Below are 12,524 nucleotides of genomic sequence, written 5' to 3'. Positions count from 1 at the left end.
TTGATAACAATGTCTCTCCCTGACACACTTGCCCCCCCCCCCCCCCGATGTATGTAGAAACACATATTTGATGTCGTTCATAATTATGTAGAGGGTCACCATCTTTCAATTGATAGCGTGACGAAATTACACCCGCCAGTATGTTATTTTTCCGTTCATGGAACACCCTGTACAGGTGATTGACATGTAGATGGCGCTGTTTATCCTGTCGGTCTCGTGGGCCTTCTTTGCCTACTGTCGGTCTCGTGGGCTTTCTTTGTTTAGTGTCGGTCTCGTGAGCCTTTTTAGCTTAGTGTCGGTCTCGTGGGCCTTTTTTGCCTACTGTAGGTCTCGTGGGCTTTCTTTGCTTAGTGTCGGTCTCATGAGCCTTTATTGTTTAGTGTCGGTCTCGTGGGCTATGTTTGCTTAGTGTCGGTCTCATGAGCCTTTTGTGCGTAGTGTCGAACTCATGGGCGGTATGACTCCTGAGCCGTATAACTCGTGGGCTGTATGACTCATGGACCTATTATTGATGTCGGTCTCGCGGACCGTATGACTCGTGGGTGTCGGTCTCGTGGGATGCCCCCCGGGGGGGGGGGGAATAATAACGGGTGCACGTCACGAGACCGACACCCACGAGTCATACAGCCCACAAGTTATACAGCTCACGAGTCATACAGCCCACGAGTCATACAGCTCACAAGTCATACAGCCCACCAGTTATACAGCCCACGAGTTCGACACTGAGTAAATAAAGCCCACGAGTTCGACATTAAGTAAAATAAGCCCAGGAGTTATACGGCTCACGAGACCGACACTACGCACAAAAGGCTCATGAGACCGACAGTAAGCAAACAAAGCCCACGAGACCGATACTACACTTAAAAGGTCCACGAGACCGACGCTACGCATACAAGGATCACGAGACCGACATTACGCAAAAGAGGTTCACGAGACCGACACTAAGCAAAAAAGGCCCACGAGACCGACAGGATGAACAGCGCCACCTATAGAGCAATAAATTGTATAGGGTGTCCTGATAATAGCATAGGAAGATATGAGAGATGGAAGAGAAGAGTTGCCATCTCCGACAGGGTGTAACCCCACCAGTTGCCCCCCCCCCCCCCGAAATGATCAGGATCTTTAATTGTGTTTGCATGGGTGTGTGTTTGTGAAAAAAGAATGAACAAAGTACAGTGAAAGTGTGTAACAGATCTTTCTACAATAAACCTGCGAGGGTGTTGATTTAGTATCAATTACAAAAAAAAGTAACGTAATCGTCTATTAAGGTAGCGTTAGGGATTCGGAAAAACCCAGATGCATCCATGAAAACAGCTATTGTATTTCACGATAAGATGTACTGTTCGGAGGAGAATAACACAAGCCACAAAACTGAGGTGAATCCCCGCGACATAAAACGTTTCAATCAGTAGAATTACATCATAGTTACAGAGAAAATTAAAAATAGATCTTACTGCAAAACGTCAAAGCAGAAGGGTAGAATATCTAAAATAGAATAAGTAACTAGTGAATCGGGAAAGAGAAGAGGTAAAATTTATATCTTGTCCATTTTCTAGCTAAAAACTGGGAAAGCCTTTAAAAAATAGCACGATGGCATTATCAATGCTCTAAAATTAATTCATACATCATTATTGTCCTCTGTTAAATTCATTTGTGTTTTTGTCTCATTTTTTGGGGGGGATGAAAAATACTAATTCTTCTATTTTTTTTTGGGGGGGGGGGAGCGGGGGCATGAAGAATATAATTCAATTTTTCTACTTGATAACAATGTCGCTCCCTGACACACTTGCCCCCCCCCCCCAAGTATGTAGAAATACATATTTGATGACGTTCATAATTATGTAGATGGTCACCATCTTTCAATTGATAGCGTTACGAAATTACACCCGCCAGTATGTTATTTTTCCGTTCATGGAACACCCTGTACAGCTGATTGACATGTAGATGGCGCTGTTTATCCTGTCGGTCTCGTGGGCCTTCTTTGCCTACTGTCGGTCTCGTGGGCTTTCTTTGCTTAGTGTCGGTCTCGTGAGCCTTTTTAGCTTGTTGTCGGTCTCGTGGGCCTTTTTTGCCTACTGTCGGTCTCGTGGGCTTTCTTTGCTTAGTGTCGGTCTCATGAGCCTTTATTGCTTAGTGTCGGTCTCGTGGGCTATGTTTGCTTAGTGTCGGTCTCATGAGCCTTTTGTACGTAGTGTCGAACTCATGGGCTGTATGACTCCTGAGCCGTATAACTCGTGGGCTGTATGACTCATGGACCTAGTATTGATGTCGGTCTCGTGGACCGTATGACTCGTGGGTGTCGGTCTCGTGGGATACCCCCATAATAACTACCCTTGACATATTTTATGTCAGTATCAAATTGATGGAATGTGTAATTTTCATGAAAAATTAATTTTTGTTGAATTCTCTTTATATTGTTTTCCACACATGACGTCATGAACTCTAGTTGTCTCCTTATCCAGTCATTACAACACCAAAACTTTAAAAATTAATAACTTTTGCATCGATTGTACGATTTTCCTCAAACTTTCACTGATGTGTTCTACTAATGTTGCTGCTTTCACTCAATCCACATTGCTCTTTGGGTTATGGTTTCCTTTAAGATATCACTTGTGGTTCTAGAGAAGAAGATTTGAAAAGATTCTTTAATTTGGGGCTTTACTTAGGCCCCCGGCCTCCAACCCCTGGGGATCCTCAACTAGGGAACGATGCCAATTTGTAAGAAATTAATAGTATGTTCTATCACATTGACAACACAAATACCTGCCAAGTATGGTCAAAATGCGACCATCCATCCGCTTTTGAAGAAGAGAGTGAAAATCTTAAAAATTTGACAATAAATTTTCCCCCCTCCCCAAAAGGCCAATGCCTGGATCTGCCGTGAACAAACGTGAAACGACACGTCACAAATTTACTTCAGACTCAGAGCAACAACATAGCAATTATTTCTGATTTTAAGAAAATAATTTGCAGAGATCCCCTAATTTTAGGGTTTTACCTCCAACGCCCCCCCCCCCCCCGCATTGTATCCCTGGGGGCCAAGTGGGAATTAGTGCCCATTATTTTGTATTTTCAACTTCATTTTCCTTTTAAAGTGTATACCTGCACCGCACCGCCGTTGAGATCCGAGCCGAGGCTGGCCGCGGTGGACACGGTGTTCGGCACCTTGCTCGAGCTGGTCTCCGACAGGTGAATTTTGTCCTCTGGGATACCCAGAGTCCTAGCGGCCACCTGTATCATCTTGGTGTGCAGGCCCTGCCCCATCTCCACCCCGCCGTGGGTCACCAGGACAGACCCGTCTGTGTAGATGTGCACCAGGGCTGCTCCCTGCCAGAGGTAATTCACCACTATTGAAAGTCTGATACGAAAACCTTTCTCTCTCTCTCCCTCTCTCTGTTATGGCAGCTTATGTTAAATCTCGACACAGATTTGATTAATCCTAAACTTTCCATTATACGTTATTGTACATGTATTATGTTGCTGGAGAAAGTACCTTGGAGCATTAAGTCAAAATGCATGTTGCACTAAATTACTGGACAAACACGTGCCCTGACTACACGTTGACCACAATTTGCTACATTCTTGAACCTGTTCTGTAAACTTAATTATTTTCATGACATTCCACGTATTGATTTACCTGATTGCGGCTGAAAGGTGAGCGCCCGATACCATGTTTCACCGGAATGATGGCCAATCCCCGTTTCTTCCATCGATTCTCCCTTTGGCAATGAAAAGGAAAAATGAACCATGTAAGAACGACTGCCGGAAAGAAAACGTGAACACGAAACAACCTTTTTATGAATTCAAAGAAACATAGATTTATGTTCTGGATTACAGGGAACGAGTACAACGCTCTCCTGAGTATCTCAAGTTCATCTTCTAAGCATTCTTGCAGACTATTACCTACATAAGAAAGCAATGAGGGGGTGGAGGGAACTTTGAGAGCCTCCACGGGGACATGATGTTCAATTTGTATTATTGTATCACACTGACGATTAAACCTGCCAAGTTTGTACAAAATGTGGAACAAAACTAAATTCCTGTCCCGGCCTAATGTGGCTACCCCTGGATCTGCCATAAACAAACTTGGAACTGCACTTGCCAAAAAAAAAAAAAATAGTTACCTATAGAGTACTAGTAAATTATTTGGACGTTTGTACAAATTAATTTTCTGTCCTGTCAAGTTTATTGACAAATCTGACCAAGTGTGTGTGTGTGTGTGTGTGTGTGTGTGCGCGCGTGTGTTTTAAGAGGCTAAAAAGCAAGAATTGGGTTCCAATCCCTTTCACAAACAACAATTAGAATGAAATAAGGCACAGAAAGACTGTCGGAAAGAAACCTTCCTGAAACAAAATAAGCCCCGTAATATGACTGCTTAGAAATACCTTAATATAGATTTAAATTTCTTCCGTAAAAAAGAAAACGCAAACTTCTTGTGATTCAGGTATTAGAAATTTTACAAGCTTAAATTTGAAACACTTAAAACATATGTGGGAGTAATTCCTAGGTAAAGTTACCCTTGTCAAATCCTTTGGCACATCTCAATTTATCTTATTCGTATCTTTATGCAGTTATATGCTTTTATAAAAGATACTTTTATGAAAGAAATTGGATATGGTATGTATAATTATGGAACAAGAAGCAAAAGGTCGTAAGACAATTATTGGGGATTACAGAGAAGGGGATTACGAATGTTACATGATATCTTACAATCAATGATTACAGGTTTCACATTTTCTGTAAAGACAGCTGGAAAAGTATGTTTGACTTTATAATGTAGTAATAACAGATTTTCGTGGATATCTAGTTTGGATTTGTAATTTAGATTACAAAGATACGATAAAGCAAGTGGGTACATGATGTATTTATACGACTAAAGCGTTGACAATTCGTAAGATTCCTTAATGGGAGGGGGCACACTGCAATTTTGAACAAATTTAGATTATGACATATTAGGGATGCTACCTGCCAAATTTGGTGAAAATCCGTCATGATATTTTCAAGAAGAAGCTGAAAGTGTAAAGGTTACTGAGCCGTGTTTGTAGTTGGCTCGGGTGAGCTAAAAGTTCCCGTTCTACATGTTCTTGTCCCGGTCAGTATGCAATAATATTATTCAATGCATACAGGTCAGCTACAGAACTTTGTCTGAAAAGAGCGTTTTAACGGGACACTATAACTAAAAGGAAAAGATTCAGGAAAAAAAACAAATTAAAACAAATCTTGATCCTCATTTCTGTTTGGTTCCCACGGGATACAGTACAACATCCAGGGATTGACAGGGTATTCACAATATATGTGTAGGCCTCTTGACAACGCAGGTTGCGTTGAACATAAATTACTGTACATAAATCTGCTGCAAAGATTTCTATGTAAACACAAGTTATGATAATAATAGATTGGGAAAACGCAATCCATATTGTATATAAATAAATCTCACCTATTGAAAATGTCGACATTTTTCCTCCTGATGTAAAAGTTGCTCTTCTCAAGACATTCTTCCCAGCATCGCTCGATATTGCAGTTCTCGATCTTCTGGTTCATAAAGGAGACGTCGCCATCTTTGTAGAAATTTAACTCGCGAACCTGGTGTTCACATTGGGATGCGTTTAAGTTTATGTATAATGATAATTACACTGACAGTGCAAAGGAGAACAATGAGGGGAAGGGGAATATGACAGATCCGTATGCAATCATTTTTCCCAAAGAAATGCGTGTACATGATGAAGAGACGTGAGAGAATGTTTATAAATAGTACGATTAATGATATTAATCGCAAGGCTTTACAGTCTCTGCTGTACAAATTAAGAATTTCTTTACCTTGTCAAAGTGACACAAAACCTCACACGACTTTAATAAATAAACTAGGTACTTTTTTGTACATTGTAGTTCGTCACTTTGCAACCATCATGATATCAGTCCAACACTTGCCACCAAGCCAAAATGTAATATACATGTATTCATAAAATAGGTGAAATTACACCTGCATTATGAATTATTGCTATAAAGCATATACAATGACAAAATGATATTTCAATATCACTGTACGTATATCATTCTCAATATATTTGAAGATCTGTCGTCGGTACGCATGAATGAGGTCTATGAGCCTATCTTATTCAAATTTGTTTTCCGGCCAATTCTTTTTCTTGTATGATATTTATAATGGTAATGAAATTTGGTACATATTGATAGAAATCAATTTGAGACCAGAGTACGGCGAACATATGGAATCTCTGAATGGACATCGTAAATGTAAACTCTTTTTAAAATAATTTCGAATCATTACAATTCATTTGAGCCTTGTGTGACAAAAGAGAATGACGATGTTCCCATGTTTCTTGCTGTTGTAAAATGGATAAAATATTAATAGCAGGAATTGAGAAAAGAGAAAAACCTGGAATGAGAAAGTGACCAAATAAATCATCAGTTATTCTTTTGTTATCATCACAGAATCCAGAAACGTACCTTTTCTTGTGATATTCCACATTCGATGGCCATCTTGGTCATGATCGACTCCATGATTATCATTCCCTGCGATGACCCGAAGCCTCGGAAAGCGGTGTTGGACGAGATATTGGTTCGACACACGCGCCCCTGAATGCGTGCTACGAGCATCCGGTAACAATTGTCGAAAAATTTCATGGCTGCTTTCATCACCTTTAAAATGAAGAGTAAAGAAAATTGTTATTCGTCCTGCAGAAAAAGAAAAGAAACAGCTAAGAGATCCCATGCAGAGGGGTTTTGCCTTTTACCTTCCACGCATTCTTGTTACCGCTTAATGGCCTCCAGGAAACATGTCGATCACTTGTATATTCTTGTCTAGCAAGATGTAGACAAAACTTACAACATACGAAGAATACATCTGACGATCAAACGAACATATGAAAGCTGGCCCAGCTTTGATTGTGATTTCTGAACGAAACGTGAAATGAAGAAAGAGACGGTTCAGAAGAAAAAGGAAGGAAAGAAAAGTACAAACAAAATACAAGTAAGAAAAAAATCGCAAAATTGAACCCAGTTCCTTTCGATGAGCCACCTTTGTAAATCTCTCTCATCATGGACTATCTTTGGCACAAAACTTCTGCAGTTTACTCCCTTCAGTCTCTCATCGCAAAGAGCAGGATCACAACCCGTGAAGCATCGTGTGCTATCAAACTTTTATAAAACATTTAATACCTCATGTGTTTGAGGTTGATATTGGAATTTGACGAAGAGATGAGGCCTGAAAGCTTTTTTTAAGGGGTTTGCATTCCAGCGACGTCCACGGGTGTCCCTTTCATTCTGTTGTCATTATAATCATATTCTACTGTATATAATACGTACGAAGGGTGACACGTCGTAACTGTAGCCTCCGTTTGAGAACAGCTTGACATCAAGGGCCTGCAGCCGGCCTTCTGTGGTGAATCCAACCTTATAGCGCCCTACAAAAGGGTGACGCCCTCCGGTAGATTGCATATCTTCGTCACGGTCCAGCATAAATCGCACTGGTCGTCCCACCCTATGGATGGTATGCAGAATAATTTCCTTAATGTAATGTCACAAACACTGTGAGTAAATCCCAGATTCGTCCCTTTGTATGTTCAACAATGCTGTTGGCACTAGGTGTCCTTTCTACAAGGTAGGTAAAGACAAGGATGCAGACGTTCTTTAGTGTGGAAAACAGACAACAAACGACACCTTCAATTTTATGCATGCCCAATTAATATCAAAATGTCACAAATATCACAAATGTCCTTATATTCTTCTCATTGTTCCCATGAAATAAGGGAATGATCTTAGTTTAAACATATCACTTAACGGTTATTTTTGATTTTCTTGTTATTTTCTTACTCCATCTCCTACATCTCTTCCTCTTTCTCATCATCATCATTATCAGGGTCATCATCATTAGGCCTATCACTATCATCGCCATCATCTTCATCAGCATCAACATCATCGTCGTCATCATCAGCAGCAGCAGTATAGTCTAGGAAAGATGATCATACTTTTTAGCTGCTACCGCACACGCTGCAGCGAAGGAAGATGACCGGGTTTCTTTCCCTCCGAACCCGCCGCCCAAACGCTTCACTCGGCACGTGATCCGATTTGCCGGAATGCCCAGTACACTGGACAACATGCTCTAGAGGATTATGAACGCAAGATAACAAGAAAGGAGGAAGGGATACATGTTTAGCATGTCTGTACAACGATTAATGTAGCCTAATTCAGTGGAAAGAAAATACTTTACAGAACAACTGACATAAATCGCCCCACTCCGATAGGCTAAATAGATAGAGTAGATAGGATAGAATAGTTATAGATAGAGTATAGATTCTATCAAAGCATATAAAGATCGGAAGTTTGAAGACATAGCATCGACTGACAAGCATAACCACAGAGTTGCTTTCGTTTTAAAATATGTATTTCTTTTCAAAAACAAAAGCAAAAATGGCGAACCTTTACAGATCTTTTTCCCCAAGGGAACATTCTGATGACAAACTTGATGTGTGTGTGTTTTTGTTGTGTATGGCTCATTAAGTTGAACGTATGTTTTAATGCATTCCATGCACTCACCTGAACATTGGTGGGATGTTGAGTTGAGCAAAACACTTCAACTTCTTTGTCTTCTCCTTTTAGAATGACAAAGGCACACTGCGTCTCGAGGTAGAAATGTTCTTCACCTCCGACCTTCACCTCACCTTCGATCACGTGATCACAGGTTTTAAGAGACTCCACAGGGTCACCTTGCTCGAAGACAATCGGTTCTCCCATGAACGATTCCTTTTCTATTGCTTCCTGAAATAAAATCACGGGTTACAAAACTCTCGAGAAAAGGGATCCTGATACATGCTTGAGTAACTTTAATTTTCCTTTAGGCCCACTAAAATCTTAACCCAACTTTACACAAGGTAAGCTTCTTTGACAATGGGTAGCACGGAATTAGACGCATGGTTTAAAAAAGTAACAACTAAACGAACAAACAAACAAATTTACATACTCAAAATGCGCGGAGGCTATTGAATGCAAGTACACACGCACACACACACACACACACACACACACACACACACAAAGAAGGTATATTAAGGCCGAAGACTGCATGGAAACAATAACAATTGATCCACACCTCAATCGTGATTATGGAGTCCAGATCTTCGTATTCAACTTTCACAAGGTTAGCGGCTCGTCGTGCTAGGGCCTGCGATTCTGCTAAGATGGCTCCGATTGGCTGTCCAACATGGAAAACCTATACCAGAATGACGACAACAAATCAATGTAATGTCATGTATTAGACTTAATAGGCCCTAGTTCTCCCTGAAGATTTTATGCCACACATTTACAGTGCCCAACAGATACATAAAAGTAGACGATGAATACTACCAGACTGCACTCCTGTGAGAAAAAAACAAACATAATGGGGCCTATAACATAATTACATACCATAATACAATATCAAATGACATATACATTTCTACATATTAAAAAAAAAGAATGACGCTCATATGGCAATCTCTGTATTCATCGCACGCATCCTGCACCTGCAACTCACACAGTAGTAAAAGTATACACACTTAAACTGAGTGTATAGAAATAGAAATTCTCAAGTCCTTCACCCCCCCCCCCCGATAATCCTATACACCAAATTGTTACTTGTTTTCAGTTTTAAAATGAAAACGCATATGGCGGCTTACTTGAAGCACAACATATCAAGCAAGTTGTTTGGTGCGATGTTAATCTTCCATAGTATGATAGAAACATTCAAATCTTAAAGTTACCTCTTCTGACGCAAATAATTCTTCGTCAGGGAAGACAGCGCCGACTTTGTTACTGGCGGGAACATCGCTTGCCGACACGAACTCGTGAACGCCCTCTAGGGACAAAGCTTCTGACGGATCCAGAGAGCTGGAGAAATATTCAGTCATCTTATAGGTTTAGTACAATGTATTCCGTTTATTCCTTTGCGAAAAATCATGCTATCAAGCTAAGAAAAAAAATGTATAATTAGATCCACATCTCATTATTACCTATTAATCCGTATTATGCCTACCTGTGTATGCCATAATAAACACACTCAAACGTTCTTCACTATGTAAGTTTTGTCTTACTGATTTTCTTCATATCGTTTCTTTGTTGTTATCTCTCACAACTGATTACAGGACTCACACTTGATTGTTAACATGGTACTCACGTGATTTTCGCATGTGCCCGCCGACTGTACACGAATGACATGTAGAGCTGGCCTGTCGTTGCACAAATTGACAATGGGTAGCTGTTAAAATATTGTGATATCAACAATCATCTTCGACCAAAACGCGCTCTGTGCCATGGCACGCCAAGGAGTATAGACGAAGGAAGAGTGATGACATTGACAGAAGGAAACATTATTGTGGTGTATGACCTGGAAAATCCTTGCTGGGTTATTCCACAGGGTGTCGAAGTAGGTAACAAGCAGAATATTTGATACGCAAGCTCTGTTAGAAGTATAGGTTTTCCCATTCATTTTCAAACTTTTTTTCATTCAATTTCACAAATTTTTACTTCAATTTCGTCGCGGGATGTCCGGAATAGGCCAATCTTACTTTCAAATTCGTCTTTCGTCGTTCATTTTCAAATAAAGTCTATTCAATTTAGTCATTTGGCATACATTTTCGTCATTTACAATTCAAATTCGTCAGTCTCACTCGCAGCACTCAAAACAGCAGGATCGATTTCGTCTTTCGTCAATCATTTTCATTAAATTTTCATTCATATTCGTCTCATATCTCTATCCGGTGTGATTTCCCAATCATTCATGTATTTTTTCTGTAACCGTTCACATTTTACATTCAGGAGTTAACATACACACAAGTGTCCCCCCCCCCCCACACACACACACAGAACCACACATACAGACACATACACAAGCAATCCGAGTATACACTGATACAAACAGATGTACCGTCTCGCATACAAAAACACTGACAAACGATTTCTAGGCAAACATGATTAAAGACAAAATTTTAAGTGTAGAATTGTAGCCTGTTTAATGTCAAAGAATGGATAACATACTTATGTTTGCTGCTTCTCTGGCGATTTTTGTTGGTAGCCATGTTTTTCGTGTGTATTGTTCAAGCAAATGGTTAGGGAATAATGTGTAACGATACAATTTACGAGAGAAAGTAAAAATATGTCGGCTTGAAGTTGGTTTACCTTCAAAATAAAGAATCGACATCATCTGACTAATTTGAATGAAAAATTCATGAAATTGTGTGAACAAAGACGAATTTGATCTTCACATTCTGCGATCCGTCAGCGGGAGGGATGAATTTGAATGACAACTGACGATTTTGAATGCTATGTCTTCGAAAATGTTTGACGAAAAACGAATTACAATGACAATTGACGAAATTAAAGTTAGGATTTGCCTTCCACGTGCTTCTCGGGACGAAATTGAATAACAAATCTTTGAAACTGAATGACAAAAGTGCGAAAATGGATGGGAAAACCTATACTATCGCCCAAGACTTGAATATAGAATGACACATACACGGGACAGCACTTGTTTAGTGGTAACCATGTTCTTGGGTTTGTAAGTTGTAAGTTTTAGGACTTGAACGAAGAAGAAGATGATGTTTGCCATGTTCTTCATTTTCAGAAATGATCTTATTGGCATGATTTTATTTTACATCACTGCATGCTTCCTTTATAGTGGCGGCAATAAGCATCTTCATCTGATTCTAGTACATCCGAAGATAAAACCATCGTGTAATGAGACAATGGGATTTTGAAGACAGAGATCACCAAAGGATTAAATGAACGTACACAAAAATGTTCCTTATCAGACTAATTTTGACAGAGCATATGTACACAGGCGTCACGCAGTGAATAAAAAGAAATGAATTATCTCCAGCTAACCCCATACATCCGGCATGTCACCTACGTAGACCGCTTCTCCCGTGGCGTGCTGAAGGGCGGCCTTGTGTACAACTGGTCTGCCGACAGGGTCCTGGCTCGGCTGTCCGGGAGCAGGTTTCTTCATTGTAGGGCCAATTCAGGGGGGAAATGAGATAGATAGAAAGAAATGACGCCACATTAGCGACACAGCTCCCCTTTGAATTTATGATACGTCCAAGCTTGAGTATGAGTTTACCCATTCTGTTATAAGTTATCATTACTTTACTTTATTGTAATGATGATGAAGATGAGGAGGAGGATGATGGTCATGATAATGGCGATGGTGATTACTACTATATTACTGTTATCATCATTAATATAATTATTGTCATTATTATCATCATTATTACCATCAACAGCATGATCATCACCATCATCACCCAGTTTACGGTTTACGGACGACGCACGATGCACGATGGATGACGATGGATGGCTCAGGTGAGCTAAGAAAAAAGAAATACCACTTTAACAAAGCACCAGGCAGCATAATAAAAGTCGTAGGTTTCCATTTTTTTAGTATATGCAGTGCACAGTGTAATATTGCCAATGTCGCATGCAACCTTTCTCTGGCGCATTAACTCACGGGAACTTTGTAGGTTTTTGTTTTGTTC

General features: G+C 40.1%; 1 protein-coding gene across 1 annotated transcript in view; it reads right to left on the bottom strand.

Moving 5' to 3' along the window:
- LOC139719510 (xanthine dehydrogenase/oxidase-like) overlaps window positions 1-12,524 on the bottom strand; it is a 38,308-nt gene that overhangs the window by 7,674 nt on the left and 18,110 nt on the right. The window contains exons 15-25 of the mRNA XM_071630928.1: window positions 11,875-11,992; window positions 10,169-10,220; window positions 9,756-9,882; window positions 9,107-9,226; window positions 8,554-8,775; window positions 7,986-8,119; window positions 7,324-7,498; window positions 6,466-6,657; window positions 5,438-5,583; window positions 3,638-3,719; window positions 3,103-3,327 (exon numbers count right to left, since the gene is read on the bottom strand). Coding sequence (XP_071487029.1) covers window positions 3,103-3,327; window positions 3,638-3,719; window positions 5,438-5,583; window positions 6,466-6,657; window positions 7,324-7,498; window positions 7,986-8,119; window positions 8,554-8,775; window positions 9,107-9,226; window positions 9,756-9,882; window positions 10,169-10,220; window positions 11,875-11,992 — 1,593 coding nt within the window. The remainder of the gene's footprint in view (window positions 1-3,102; window positions 3,328-3,637; window positions 3,720-5,437; window positions 5,584-6,465; window positions 6,658-7,323; window positions 7,499-7,985; window positions 8,120-8,553; window positions 8,776-9,106; window positions 9,227-9,755; window positions 9,883-10,168; window positions 10,221-11,874; window positions 11,993-12,524) is intronic.

This window comes from Diadema antillarum, unplaced genomic scaffold (assembly GCF_040938485.1).
Source record: "Diadema antillarum isolate AM-2024a unplaced genomic scaffold, OU_Dant_1.0 scf00000111, whole genome shotgun sequence".
Lineage (NCBI taxonomy): Eukaryota > Metazoa > Echinodermata > Echinoidea > Diadematoida > Diadematidae > Diadema > Diadema antillarum.
This window is presented reverse-complemented; position numbering and strand designations above follow the sequence as displayed.